This window comes from Alnus glutinosa, chromosome 5, assembly GCF_958979055.1.
Source record: "Alnus glutinosa chromosome 5, dhAlnGlut1.1, whole genome shotgun sequence".
Taxonomy (NCBI): Eukaryota; Viridiplantae; Streptophyta; class Magnoliopsida; order Fagales; family Betulaceae; genus Alnus; species Alnus glutinosa.
The window spans coordinates 365450-380899 of record NC_084890.1 but is presented as its reverse complement, the minus strand read 5'-3'; the positions used below and the strand labels follow the sequence as shown (position 1 = coordinate 380899).

General features: G+C 34.8%; 2 protein-coding genes across 3 annotated transcripts; both read right to left on the bottom strand.

The window, feature by feature from the left end:
- Positions 1-900: 900 nt before the first annotated feature.
- Positions 901-2071, bottom strand: LOC133868157 (putative F-box/LRR-repeat protein At5g41840). The gene is made up of 2 exons (XM_062304979.1): positions 1302-2071; positions 901-1183 (listed from the first exon to the last, which is right to left on the bottom strand). The coding sequence occupies exons 1-2, from the start codon at positions 2069-2071 to the stop codon at positions 901-903; spliced, it is 1053 nt and encodes a 350-aa protein (XP_062160963.1).
- Positions 2072-7465: 5394 nt separating this feature from the next.
- On the bottom strand, positions 7466-11925 carry LOC133867686 (serine/threonine-protein kinase D6PKL2). 2 transcript variants are annotated; one of them, XM_062304448.1, is made up of 3 exons: positions 11563-11925; positions 9324-10404; positions 7466-8465 (listed from the first exon to the last, which is right to left on the bottom strand). In XM_062304448.1, exons 2-3 carry the CDS (start codon positions 10280-10282, stop codon positions 7589-7591), a joined length of 1836 nt encoding a protein of 611 aa, XP_062160432.1. In that variant the 5' UTR covers positions 10283-10404; positions 11563-11925; the 3' UTR covers positions 7466-7588. The 2 variants fall into 2 exon arrangements, with proteins under 2 accessions (XP_062160432.1, XP_062160431.1); XM_062304447.1 differs by having other exon boundaries at positions 9324-10391.
- Between the last annotated feature and the right edge of the window lie 3525 nt (positions 11926-15450).

Below are 15450 nucleotides of genomic sequence, written 5' to 3'. Positions count from 1 at the left end.
ATATATATATGTATATATATATATATATATATTTTAACATATGAAGGGTATTTTTGAAATTGGGGAACATTGACATTGTTTTGATGGTTAGGAATTAAGCAGATTGATATAATTAGTAATTTTCCCCATTGTATAAGAACTAATTATAAGAGGGGCACCTTATAATTATTTTGAGAGTGGTTTGAGTACTATCTCCAAAGAAAAAAGATTTGGGGGGCCATGGAAAAAGAGGGAGGTAATGCCGCTAATGGATTTAGGATAACGAAAAAAATACATAATCAATGCATATAGTTAAAATTAAATGGAGGAACTTTTTCTTTTTCCCCCTCATGAATCATGATAATGCTCATGCAATGCCAACAACAATATCACAAACCATTAATATATATACAAAAAATATTCACCAAAAGATCATTAACAGCTAGAGGAACCATTACACCAAAGCCGACACCATTTAGCAATATAACAGAGAATGACTTTTACTTTAGCATTTTTGCTTGAAGCACTAAATAACTAACAAATACAAAATAAAAATAAAATAAAAGTATTACGATCAAGTATTTAAATTCCAAGAAATGAACATATGCAATACCTTGAATAATATATTGTCAATTGTGTTTTGGTACCACCATTCTATGAAGAGAATCTCTAGAAGAGGACAAATCCACAACATGGCATCCACAAGTTCGTAGATTTGTTTTGTAGAAGAAGAATATGCGTTCAGCTTCAATTGCTTAACATTATATAATGGAGACGGTAGGTTTTTTCTCAATTCCTTTGCAATAATCACACTCTTCACAACGTAAACAATTAAACACGTCTTAGCTTTTATAATATATGCTAATAATTGATGTACAAAGTAAAAATAGACTAGGAAACAATTAAAAATAATCAAATAAACTAAGCTCGAATACGTACCTCGGCCTTGACAGTTTTCCAATTTAATAATTTCGGATGATTTAAATTTGCAAGGAATTCAATCTTCTCAACATCCGAAGAATCGTTGAACGTGAGACTAAGTTCTGATAGACTTGAAGTACTCAAAGAAAAGGATATAACTCCACCACCATACTCGAGTCTATCTAAGTTAGGAGTAACAATGTCAACTTCAACTAACTCGGAGCAATAAATAATAGCCAAACTCTTCATGCGATGACCTGAAATGTTAATCCTTTTCAACACACTACAATTTCGTAGGTCCAAGTAGTCAATAAGTGGATGTTTAGAAAGAACGTACGTCATGCAACCATTTGTCAGTAATCTTGCATGAATGTAACAATAACTTGTTTAGATTTTCGCACCGGCCTAGGTTGATTTGGCATGATCTCTTAAGGTTGAGAAGTAAAGATTCAAGATTCGATGCTTCTATCTCAACATTCTCAAGTTGAGGATTGTCTATTAGCTCAATGACCTTGAGTTTAGGGAGAACTGAGACCTGTAAACTTTTCAACCCATAACAATATTCAAATCTCATCTCTTCTAAATTACGACAACCATCAAAAAGAGTTTGGACAACTTGATTTTCCACAATAATTTCCAAATCCAACTTCTTCAAAGAGGGTAAGTTAATCTCACTGTAAAATGACTTTAACTTACACTGGGACAATTTCAACTCAGTTATTGATTTTGCTACGAGAGCCCTCTCAGGCAACTCATACCTCTTTTGATGGATCCATACGTCAAGATTCAACTCTTTTACATTGCATTCAATTACGTAGTCAATCCAACGGTTTAGAAGAGCACAGTCTGATTCACCATCCAACATCATGTGAAGCTTAAACTTATTTATACTTAGTCTTTGCCTATAGTGGCCTAGTAAATATCTCCCCACAAAATTTTTGAACTCTTGTTTCTTTCTTCGATATTCCTTTTTTCTCTTGCTGGGTGGAACCTCGTGGAAACTATTAGTAAAGAGTTGTTGCTCAAATTCTGGAATGGGGAACAAAGTACACACGTTTTTCCATCTCTTGGACAAAATACTAAGTTGAAGTATTTGTTTCATGGGAATGAAGGCTAGAATGTGCTCTAGAATAGGGTCTGGCAATTCGGATATGCGGTCGATTTTGTTCATCATCTTAAGGTTGAAAACTTCCTCCAAGCCAGCAGAAACGCGCGTGCTAGTACCACAATTTAATTAGCACAAATCAATTTTGTTTTTTTCAAAGAAAAACTATCAATATATATTACAAGTTTAAATTATGTCTGGAAAAGAAAAAGAAAAATTCTAAAAACCAGACAATTAAAGAAACAGGGCACGAGTAAAAATTGGGAGCAGAAAACACATGCCATTTTTTTATTCGGGAATTAAATAAACTGATAGGAATAGCAACCTTGAGCGTACGTACCACGTTGGGCAGTTGCACTTTGTTTCTTAACAAAAACTTGCAATTACAGCGCTCACAGCAGACACCACGAAGACGACGACGGCAACACAGTAGTAGTAGTAGTAAAGTGATGTATATATAAGCCTGCTTTTTTAACCCAATTCTCTTGGGAATCCCTATTCCTATCAAGGCTGGTGAAGGATTCCTAATCATATGCGAAATAGGAGTCCTATATACGTTTTTTATATATATAGTAAACCGCTTAATTAAATAAAAAAAAAAAAAAATAAGAAGTAAATATTATATCATCCCCATTGACGCTTATACCTAATTATGTACGCATATTTACAAGTTTGCCCTTCCACCTTTTTTGTCAAAGAGAATTACAACAAAAGACAAGTAAAACAAAGCGGCCGGCCGGAAACACAAAGTAGTAAAATTTTAAAGGTTAATTTGTGATTTTATCAAACACTTAATTGCGTTTTTAAAAATTATTTTTTTAAATTGCTCATTTTAAAATGGTTAATCTTAAATCTTATTTTTTAAAATTGTAAACTCAAATGGACCCTAAGTGGTTCTATGTTCGAACCAACTCTATAATATACTATTCTTATATGTAAGTTTAAATTATCACTCAATAAATAAGGCTCAATGTTAAGGGTGTGTTTGAGATTGTGATTTTATAGACAAATAATGAAATTTTAAACTAAATCGTAGAAAATAAATCGTTTGAGATTTGCGTTTTTAAAAAATTGCGATTTGAAAAATCATATTTTTGCGTTTTCAATTGCATGCAAATTGGTATTTTTTTGAAAACACGAAATTTTAAAGACTAACCTGCAATTTTAAAGGTCAAACTGCAATTTTACCAAACATTTAATTGCGTTTTTAAAAAGATAGCCCATTTGATAAGGATGGGCTGTAAAACTTAACTTTTGCAACCTCCAATGAGATATTAACATCTCATCTAAACACACACTAAATATTAGACATGAAAACACCATATTTTATATCAGGAAAACAAAACCAATGGACAAAGGATCAAGCCCTTTTCAGAAACCACAACCCCCCACAGGATTTGCCCAAGAAAACTAAAAGAAAGATAAAATCAAGGGAAAAAGACCACCACTCAACCGTCGGAATCTGCCGAAAGCCATTGCTGAAATCTACTGAAGACCACCACCCCAAGCAAGACCGTACCCCTCTTCCAAAAGAATCCAAGTGACGAGCATCAAGGCCTTTGGAATTGATTCATGCCGATCTCAATGGACCCATGGCAATTACAAGCATTAGAGGTCAAAGGTAGTTCAAGGTCTTTTCTGGTGATTATACCTTAAAAACTAGGCTTTCTATGCAGAAGTCTAAAAGAGATGAACCTTTAGCAAACTTGAAGCATTTTATGATAGATCAAGAACGTTTTACAGGTTGTAAGCTTAAAGTACGTCGCTCAGATTGTGGAGGTGAGTTCTTATCTAAGGACTTTGTTTGCTTAGTCTCCACCCCAGCCAAACTGTAGCTACCTTATTTTGCTCTTTCAAATCCATTACGTGTTGGGTCGATAGTTGAGGTCGAGAGGGAGGTATAGTTAAGGCCTTCTTAATGTAGTTCCCGATGATTTTCTTTATGGAATGCTTGCTCCAGTTCCTTATTCCCTAGATTTAGATCCAGATCGTGATCGAGACCTAGTTCCCACCAATGAACATAAGCGTGATCCATCCATATTCTATAGTCACTACACCCGCAGCATCTCGCCCAACATATCCATTACCAGGCCCGGCAAAGGCAAGGGCATCACCCCACCCGTTCCCTGGCCAAGTTGAGAGAGATATCGTCTTGAAATCGTCGTTCTTTAATTTTTTTCAATAGGATTGGGTATTTTCATATTTTTTGTATTTTTTGGTTTTTGATGACTTGTCCACTTATAATTAATTGTTGTAAGATGAGGAATTTATAGCACATCCTTATAGAAAGTATTCCCTTTTAAAAATTACTTCTTCAAATCGCACGTTTTAAAATAATTATTTTAAAATTATACTTTTTGAAATCACAAACCTAAACGGTCTCTAAAATAATAAATTAAATAATTAAATTCATAATTTTTTATCGGCTTACACTTTTAAAGGGAATGATAATTTAACGCAGCTCTTTGTCATGAAAGTCTAAATTATCTAAAATCGTGTTTGGTTCGAATAATATTCTATTTTTTTAAAAAAATAAATCATATTTTATTCAACTTTTTTAAATTTTTTTCAAATTTTATCTCACAAAGTCAAACCTCGTAATTTGCACAGTAAATTCGTACATTATTCGGATTCAAATATCTCAATACTTTACTCCAATTAAACCTCAAATTAGAGACGGTAAAAAAACAAAACTTCCTAAGAACTGTTGGCTTAATAGAAGCCAAAGGAATTTCTGCCAGGGTAAAATTAAAAGCAGGGAAAATGTTGATAATATAATGCTAAACTGGTTTCGATTCCAAAGCACATAAAACCGAACTACATATGACAAACATTACAACAATAAAAACCTGAAAAAATAAAAATAAAAACCAAATACAAGGAAATCAAAGAAAAAACACAATGTATATAGACGATTACTAGTACCTCAGTAGTGCTCCGAATAAAGACGTTGAAGGTGAAAGCCAAGTGAAAATGCAGCCAACAAATTGATTGCGGCCCATGATGAAAATCATGAGTATTAACAAGAGAACCCCGTATAACTTAACTCATGATTAGCTTTTGAGGGAACTGGAGGGATTAAAATGTATATATAATGAAATTGGGAACTACGAGGAGGGCTTAACGCTTTGTCACATATGCCATATAAAACAAGAGCTCTATTTTTTTATAAGGATTAAATTATATTTTGATATATGTGGTTTATAAGTTTTTTCAAATAGCTACCAAGATTATCCAAAAAAGAAAAAGAAAAAAAAGGCCTAAGGTGCTTTTGGTGGAATGATCGAACCACTTCTTGGTCAAAAGGGTGATTAAGCCACCCTCAAACACTATCTTCTTTAGCAAGAGGGTGGTTTAATTTGCCATCCCAAACCACTAAACAGGATGACCAAACCACCCCATACAATGGGATCTGAATGTGCCAACCTTTGAGAGAAAGTATCCGTATATGCGGATAGTAGTTTATAGTCATTTTAATAGTGGATTTGAAAGGCAATTAAAACCATTTAACTCTCCCTCTCTCTCTCTCTCTCTCTCAAAGGTTGGCACATTCAAATCCTATTGTATGGGGTGGTTTGGTCATCCAGATGGGTGGTTTGGGATGGCAAACCATCCTCTTGTCAAGAAAAATAGCGTTTGAGGGTAGCCGAATCACCATCTTGACCAAGAAGTGGTTCAATCATTCCACCAAAAACACCTTAAACCTTCTTTTTTCTCCCCTTTTTTGTATTGTTAGCATGATGTGGGCCGCTCGTTTAGGCCCATACAAAATGTGTTGCACACTTGCACCTAAGGTATTGCATGGATGTGAGTCCCAATTTTTTTTTTTTATTAAATTCATTTTCCAAATATCCTATGCCCCTACTCTGCTTTGGGTTATACAACTTTGCGCTTCATTGGTTTAGATTAACTCGATTATTGTCTCCTCTTTAAATCTCTAAAGAAGCTTTATTTTTGTCAGTTGAAGACCCAGTTTCTTGACGAATCCATTTTCTAGATTTAATCCTTTGAGCCCGTTTACCTTGTGCCCGGAGTTTTCTTAATTTTATTTTTATTGACATCAATCCACATTTAATTTTTAGCTCTAAATCGGCAATTACAACCATTTATGTCCTTTTTTGGTAAGAGTTCTTCCTATCGCATCTGTTTCTCTTTCTGCTCATCATTACTCAAAGAAGATTTCTCTTGGGACTTGATTTGATATTGATCACCTTCTTTGCATCATAACACCAAGTATAGATCAGTGATAACGACTGCTCCCAGAATTCTGAATGGGCCAAAACTCAACTCAGAGTTGAGACATACACCAAGCTAAAATTACAAGTACCTGCAGGCTAATGCCATAGACAAGCTTCTTTTCTCGAGTGCTATGTAACATGTACACGATTCTCTATCATTTCAAGGTTCATATTAGATTTCACAGCATTTAACGATACTATTAGATGTTATAAAATTAAATTTAGACCGCCAAATAATTCATCTCCGTTTCACTTGAAATGGAAGGGATTTAGTATGTTGTTGAGCTAAGATTTGTTGATGAAGGAATACGAAAGGATAATTAAATAGATGGTTGATTAGGCTCCAAATTCATGGAACTCATGTCAAATCCAAAGACAAATAAGCACCAACTGTGAACTCTCTTGCCAAGAAATCCTTCGCCTAGTAATACTTTCTCATGATCCATATATATATATATATATATATATTTTGGTTTTTTCTTTTCCCCTGCTAAATGACTACTACATTAGAGAAAGAGAAATAAAGGATATTCCTCTGTTATGGACAAAATACAGGTCCTGTGGTTAATTAAGGTAGGGATTCATTTTACCAAAATAAAAGCTAGGTAATACTTTCAATATTTTTCATTCATTTTGGCTTTTCTCCTTTGTTAGGTATATTGCAACCCTTTTTTGCTCATCTAATATATCATCAAATTGACCTAGGTACCAGCTTAAAGACTAAGCATCCAAAAATTTCCATTTGTGTTGCAATTGCATTGGATTCTAGGTCAAAGAATAGGAACCATAGACCAAAGTTTCTAATTCACCAATCTTCTCACCTTTGTTCAAAAACTTGCATGTTATTGAACACATCACCTTTTACAAAAGCGTATATGCAAGGCCTGCTCTATATGCAATAATCAATTATAGCTGAAAGCAGAGGATGCCAAGTTTATGACATCCTCTGCAAGTAGAGATTGAACACAAGTTGAGCGTCAAGCAGGTGGGTCTCACTCTGACTTCAGAGTCATGTATGTATCCTACATGCCTATCAAAGGTCGCTCGCAGAACCAAGTTACTAGTATTATTTGGCACAAGTGGCACCTTCAAAGGCCAGATAGCTGTTATTTTTTATGCAGAAGTTAATCAATAGAGAACTGTTCTCAAGCCTTTTGATGACAGAGGGTGAATTTATGCAATAAATATGCAAATAAATTTAAAAAACTGCTAATGGCAAGACTGACCAATCATACAATTCCTCATAAACTCCTAATAAAAGAACTTCATAATCACCACTATCAATCCCTGGAATCTTCAAAACAGTTCTCCAATATAAACCATTTGCAATCAATACCGACCAGCACTAAAAGAAATCAAACTCAAGATAATTATCCGAACCTTTCTGATCAGGAGCAGGTGTAGTGACAGCAGCCTTTTCACTTGTCGATGCTGTTGGTGCAGGTAATCTCTCAATCTCAACAGGCTTCGGGATCTCAGGAGGAGTAGCACAGCGTATCAGTGCCCAATTCACACCTTCAAAGAAGGGATGTTGCTTGATCTCAGTTGCCCCTCGTTTGTAGGCCAATCTATGCTGTGGCTCCTTTACAAGCAACCCCCTTATGAGATCCCTTGCGGCAAAACTGACAACCAGTGATTCTGGAAAACGAAGAGGCTGACCGACGACATTGAATAACGTAGCCCGATTTCCTGATCCCTTAAAAGGAGTTTTACCAAACAATAACTCATAAAGAAAGATTCCAAAAGTCCACCAATCAACAGCGCTTCCATGACCTTCACCCTTGACGATCTCAGGTGCCAAGTACTCGTGTGTCCCAACAAATGACATAGACCGAGCATCAGTTGGCTCTGCAATGAGCTCAGGTAATGGGCTGACTTGGTTTCCTATCTCATTTTTGGGTTTCCGGTCCTTCTTGGACTTGCTTGAAAAGAAGCGTGGTGAGAAGCATGTTGTAGGTACTACACAAGACGGCTGGATACAAGAAGGCTCAATGCAAGCTGGCTGCACGCAATACACAGGGTTTTTTCGTAACGGTTCAGATTCCATAGATGAGGTTTTGACAAGAGTTGGACTAACAGCACAGCGGAGAGAAAGATCAAAGTCAGAGAGCATTATGTGTCCATCTTCCCTCACGAGAACATTTTCCGGCTTAAGGTCACGGTAGACAATCCCAAGCATGTGGAGATATTCCATAGCTAGCAGGACCTCTGCTACATAAAATCTGCAAGTTAAATGAAAGAAAACAATTGTCACTATCAAGTATCATATGCAAGCATGGATGTCTTGGAGACTTTTTGGCCCCCAAGAACTAGCAAGAGGATTAAAGTCCAGTCTTGGAAAATTATTTCTTTGAATACAGTATAGGCCTTCAGAATGATTCTATCCTAGTTGGTGGATCAGAAGACATAAAATTACCCCCGATTCATGATTCAACCATTTACCATCTAAATCCCTTCATTTTCCAAAAATAGCTTACCATTTCACGTTGGTTGAGGTTTAATGCAGCTTTGAAAATGAAGCCCATAAAAGACATGATGCTTAGGTAAAACTTTTAACTAATCTTCTGCAGTTTCTCACATATGAACAATTGTTGAAGACATGCAACCAAACTTCATTCAAGGCTTTAGAAGAAGTGACTTGGCATCACGGAAGCATTTACAACAACGTCTTGACACGAGTTCCAGGTTTCATCAGTCATGGGCAGCTTTGTGGGTATATATTAAGAACTTGCCTATATAAGTCAGGTTTCAGACTCCATTCAACATGGATGGGCACTATTGGACAGACAACTCAACATGCTGAAGTAAAGTTTCTTAGGAGAAGGACAGAAGCCAAAGGCCATCGCACAGGAATAACTCAACATGTACACTTAATTCAATGGTTTTATATGAGTGACATAGATAAAAAAATTCCCGGAAGTAATAAACAAGTTTTCTCCTTCAAGGATAGGATATTTGTTTAACCCTCTAACGCTAAAGGTGTAAATGGATTATAATAGATAAACTGAAAGTGAATCAGAACATGCATTTCAACTAATATGAAGAGAACAAAATATTATGGTTAAGCTTGCTTAACATACTTGACTGCCTGCTCAGAGAAATGCTTCCCTGGCTGTCTCTGCCTAAGAGTGTGCAAATCTCCTCCAGGACAGAACTCCATTACCAAGCATGAGAACTTATCCGTCTCAAAGTGGGTGTACAACGTTGGAAGGAAGGGATGGTCCAGACATTGCAGTATCTCTCTTTCTGTCTGAGCACGAAGCAGCTTCTTACGACTTGCTAGAGACCCTTTGTCCATAACCTTCATTGCAAAATAACATTTCGTTCCACTTAACTCAGACAGATAGACACTGCCAATATCCCCACAACCCAGCCTCTTCAGCAGTCTAAAATGCCCCAAACCCAAAGCCCCATCTTTTGCTCGAATTACTTGGATGGCCTCCCATCTCAAGTCATTTGCTTTGTGAGGTTTGCTGATACTGCTACTAAAGCTGCTACAGGAACTCTCATCGCTTACATCGCTGCTTGTGCTTCCTCTACACATACTGCTCTTGCCACTCTCAACAAAATCAACACGATCACTAATCTTGGCACTTCCACTGGTCTTAGCAAGACTACTGGTCCCATCACTAACTTTAGCAGAAACTGAACTGCTCTTCACACTCCCATACTCTGATGTCTTCTTTTCTTGATCAACAAAACTTGCCCGTGAGGCTCTTGTCTCATTTACAGAAGAATCTACTTCTGTTGATGCTTGCTCAAGACCCAGTGAGGAAGAAATTGAATTAAATTTATTAATCAAGGAATCAGAGAACCCCTTTTGAGTAGAATTTGGTGATTCTTTATCTTCAGCACCTTCACCTTTAGCCTGGTTTTTTTGGACAGATTTTGGTAGTTGTTCAGATGCAACCAACACAGGTTTGCTTGCCTTCACATACTGCAGAGGTAAAGGCTTGAGATCATTTGCCTCCACTGTTTGAACACCAGCTGTTTTCTGTTGCTGCTTCGTTGAAACTCTCACACCAGTTTTTGAGGCCATCAGAGGTATCAGAGAGCTTTAAAATATATCAGATTGAAGAAACTCATAGCTCAACATCCATTATCAACAGACTAAAATCTCGCATTAGCAGCCAGCATACTTCCAAACTCTGTCAAAACCAGCTTTTCATCAATTAAAGACAAATTATTGCCAGCCCATTTCACCGCAAAGTGATAAAAAAAATAAAAAAAAAATTACATTTAGTTTGAACGGGTCACCCTGATCTACATAGCTGGAAGTATATCATGAAATCCACTAATAATAAAATACGACTGCATAAATCTGTTCAGAAAATTTAAGCAGAACTGTTGACTCCCTTTTCAGTTTCCACATGACCCAAACAATAGAAAAGATCACAAAATTAGATCAGAGAGTGTTAAATCACCAATTACCTTAAAAGCTTCAACTTTTGGGATAAGAAGCGATTTAACATGATATCAAAGTTACATGTCATAAGTTCAAACCTTGACTATGTTAGTTTACCCCATTTAATTAAAATATTCTACGTTTGGCCTCACCTGCTAAAAGGGAGTTTGAGTCCACACGTGAGGGGAATATTAAAATATTGATTAAATGATTAAATTCATCTTTTCATATAAGCTTAAACTTTTGGAATAAGTGATGATTTAACATAGAACACTCATAGATGAAAGTTAACGCTTAGCTAATTATGAGTCAAAATGTAAACTTTATTGAGCAGACAATAAAACCTAACACACAAATAGAAAATTATGTAAAAAAATTTGCCACAATGAAAATATTTCAGTACAAAGCTGCATGCAGACCACTTTTGTTTTGTAAGCAGACCTTGATCAAATGATACGGAAGATTGACAGTCGTAGACTCGTAGCTAAATAACTCAATATGCAATCTTTCCTCCACCAAAATAAAGATAAATATACCAAAAGCAACAAGCAAATTAAAGAAGGAAAAATAAATCCAAAACAGATACAAAAGATTCAAGAACCACCAAAAAAGCAAAGAATCAGGGAAGCAAGTACTCCAATTAGAGAATGCAAATTCTAAGCGGATTTTAACCAATCTCAAACATGTAAATTTGCTGTAACCAACTAAACGAGCATGATCAGGTGCCAATAACACCGAAACCCAGATCTCCCTAAAAAACAACCATGTCCATCCGCGTAAACCCAACACAGATCCACAACCAGCAAAAGACCCAAGTGCAAAAAGCCAGAGCACAAGGCAAAATAACGCAAACCCATCAATAAAAAAACGCAGAAAGGCTAATAGAGTAAGAGGGAGAAGGCCCAAAAGATTACCCGATATCAAGGATCACACACTTGAGCTGCTTTGCTTTGGCAGTGAAAGAAAAACCAAAAAGAAAGGCACTGTGGAAAGGAAGCTCTCCTGTGAGCTTCAGACCTGTTTAGAGCTTAGAGAGAGAAAGGCCTGAGAGGGAAGCTAGAGAGAGTTGTAAATCACAATGGAGAACTGGGCCTCCGCTTATGGTGGATATTATGCCAAAAGAGAGATAGAGGGAGGGAGAGAGAGAAAGATGGGTCAAAGTTAAAGCGAAGCTCTCTTTTCTCATTGCATAAAATTTTCCTATTGGTTTATCGTATGAGAAGTAAAGGGGTCAGACGCACCAAAAACAGCTCTCTGCCGTCTCGCACTTGGCTGTCGTTTGCTTCCCGATATCCTTCTTCCTCAGTCAAATGATGAAAATGCCCTTTCAGGCTTTCAGAATATATATATTATTTGAGTAATGTTTTTAAGAGCAATTCTATTTTTCAGGCTTATTTATTACATTAATTTTATATTCATTGACATATACTTAAGTTACTGACTGATATTAAAAAAAAAAAACACTTAAAAATATGTCAAATTAACCAATATAAAATAAATATATATATATGAAAAATTACATTACTCAAATTTTAGATACTCTCATTCACTCATTCTTCTATACTCAATACTATGTCACATAAAAAATCTTGTCACCCATCTCTTTATTGGTGCCACCTCCGACCATCAAGCTGAAACCACGAAATTTAGTGGTCACCGCTACCAAATTGGAGGTGGGAATGGCCAGTACCAAGTTGTACTATCACGTAAAGAAGTAAATGAGATGTGGGTAAATTTGAGTGTCTCTAGCCTTTTTCCCTTTCATTTTATTTTTGTACTTGAAAATTGGTCTGTTCAATTTTTGTATGATTTCTATAGTTCAAAACAATTCTTCACTCATGAGTGCATCTAAATAATTTAGGAAAAATATATAATTCTTTTTTAGGATTAATCTCCTATATATTTTTTTTCAATATATGTGAAGATTTTTTGAAAATGATCATGAAATTATAACCCATGGATTTCCTAACATGTGAATTAGCTAGATACAAGTATGAAATACTTGAACTAAGTCGATGTAATGAACAATTAATATGCGGTTGTTTTTATGTAAAAGGAAGAAATTAATAAGAAAAAGTTTTCAAGAAAAAACCCTAGTTCGTTTCATTGTCAAAAACATTTTTAGTGTTTGGTTGGCATGAAAAATATTTACACACCATAATTAGACCAACAAAAAATATTTTCTCCTATTTTACATTTGATCATATATATATCTTCACAAATTGCTTAAGAATTCGTTAAGGACAATTATTTTGACATGTACCTTGATGATACGAATAGAAAGTGCATTATTATGCCGACATTGGGTTGTTGGTTGCCTAAATCGGGGACCTACTTTCCCTTATAGCCGATCAAATCATAGGCAATGGACCAATGGTCGATGAGAATGTTGGATGAGGGAGTGGATAATAGATTGGAATTCATTTAATTAAGGTTACCAACGATCGAACAACCTTTTTAATTTGCTCCAAAAGTCCTAGGGTTTTGTTGGTTAAAATTCTTATTTTCCTTATTCAAAAAATAATAATAATAATAATAAATAATTCAGACATGTAATATTTTTAAAAATAGAAAAACAGTTTTCACCTTCATTTTTTCAAACTATAAAAAACATTAACAAACATGGCCTTAACTCTAGAAATTGCTTTCATTATTAAATATGTTGCTGCAACACAAGCCAAGCAGGGCCCGAGCTCTAAAACGCCATGGAAATGATGGGACAAGGCATTGCATTTGGATCACTCAAACCCCATGTGTGTGTGCATGAGAGGGAGAGGGAGAGGGAGAAATTATGTGCTGCATAAATAAATGAGTTGTTGGAGATTGTCAATATATATCGATCACAATGTTTAGAAGGATCAACTTAATTAGTTGGAATTTGTACGTTGGAACCACCAATCATATAATTAACAATTTCTCGTAATGCATGTGATTTTTTTTATTTTTTATTTTTGGATAATTTAAACATCTCTATCATTCTAAAAGAGAGATTTAAATGTTTGTTAACACTTTTATTTTTTTTAAGTTTAAAAATGTGAAAAATGGGAAAAATGTTTTGTGTTTTGATTTTTTTTTTATGAGTAATGTTCCATGCACAACAAATGTACACATTTTGTTCAACGACAATGCTGACGTAGAATTAATGATTTTCACAATAAATAAATAAAAAAGAGTACTATATATTTCCTGCACAACAAAAACAAAATCATTTTCATGTCAGCATTGTTGTACAAAATGTGTACATTTGTTATGCAAGAAACATGCATTACTCTTTTTTTAATACTTTTATTTCGTAAACAAAATACAAAAAAAAAAATGTTTCCTGCACAACAATTGTACAACAAAGTTGGCGTGGAAATGATTTTCACTTCCTTTTTTTTTTTTTTTTTTTCGTGAAAGTGAAGAAAAAAAAATGTGTACAATTATTGTGAAATTCATTTATATATATGCTAATATATCTTATTTATTATATAAATGAATAAGATATATGCTAATATATCTTGTATATGTCTTTAAAGCATGACGTCCTCGATGACATATATATATCTACAATAAAATATGAAACAGTAGTAAATTTATTGAATTTATAAAATCCGATCCTTCCAACTTGTAATTGAGATCGACCACAAAATCTGTATCTAATTAATATCAAATTATCAATCGATGGAACAGCGCGCGTCCAAGCATGACGTCTCCTTCAACTACTTTATTTTGTTGTTTAATTCCTTTCTTTTTTGTTTAATGTTAGGTTGTATATACAAGTAGCCAAGTAGGAGCCTTGAATAGTGACATAAAAACGACAACGAATCAACTTTGGCACGCAACTTTGATTTACCATTGTTTTGGTCGTTTTCTCTCGTCGGACGCAACTTTTTTGGGTTAATTAGGTTGTAATCCAACTCGTCCACCCACACCCACATCACGGGATCTGTGAGATATATATATATATATATATATATATGTTATTGAAATGACTCGTGCTACACATTCTTTTATTTTTCTTCTTTCCTCCTATTTTTTTTTTTTTTTTTTGAATTATCAATAGATATGTGGAACTTATACGAGGAATGCACATAAACTCAAATCTAATAATATATTTATTTTTAGCCAATGGCTGGCTGAATATATAGCTCATTGAATTGAATTCAGTATTGCCATAAAGAAGATTAGTTTAATATTGTTCTAAGCATCTTGAATTCTTTCCAAAAAAGAAAAGAATAAGCTGATGAGTCTGTTTGTAAAAGTGGTTGTTTTTTATTTGAATTTAAAAAATGTTTTAAATGTAACATTATTATTTTTATCTGTAAAAGTGATTGATTATTTTTATCTGTAACAGCTCCATGCATATATAGAGCCAAGAGGTAGAGGTGCGAGCTACTGGCAGGCAGAAGGCAGAAGGCAGTCTTCAGACGTTACCACATGCATCCCCTTATTCCCCTATATATTTGTTTAGAAATTTAAAGTAGCAGTTACGTGCGCGCAGTTGTTTTCTGTATTATTACGACCATTCATTCAACATTATTGATACTGACAAAAGCCATGCATTCACACAAGATCATGACACTTGGACTGCATCTCAGATCTGGGCCTATACCTTACGTGAACACTGTGAGATTTTTTTTTTTTTCTTTTTTAGCATTAACACTTTATTTTATTTTTCTTTATTTCATTAAAATATTCCTATATTCTCATTATCTATTAAATCCAACTAAAGAATGCTATAGTAATTTTCATATGGAAAAAATAGTTTCGGCTGGTTCTGTCCAAATTGAAAAACCGTAAAGAGCCCGATGTAGAGTTAT

Excerpts from the sequence above, each read along its gene's own strand:
- LOC133868157 (XM_062304979.1), bottom strand. The coding sequence starts at position 2,071 with ATGAACAAAATCGACCGCATATCCGAATTGCCAGACCCTATTCTAGAG. Across the intron at positions 1,184-1,301 it reads TGCCAAATCAACCTAGGCCG|TGTGTTGAAAAGGATTAACA; the intron begins GTGCGAAAATCT and ends ACGAAATTGTAG.
- LOC133867686 (XM_062304448.1), bottom strand. The coding sequence starts at position 10,282 with ATGGCCTCAAAAACTGGTGTGAGAGTTTCAACGAAGCAGCAACAGAAA. Across the intron at positions 8,466-9,323 it reads TTCTCTGAGCAGGCAGTCAA|ATTTTATGTAGCAGAGGTCC; the intron begins GTATGTTAAGCA and ends TTTAACTTGCAG.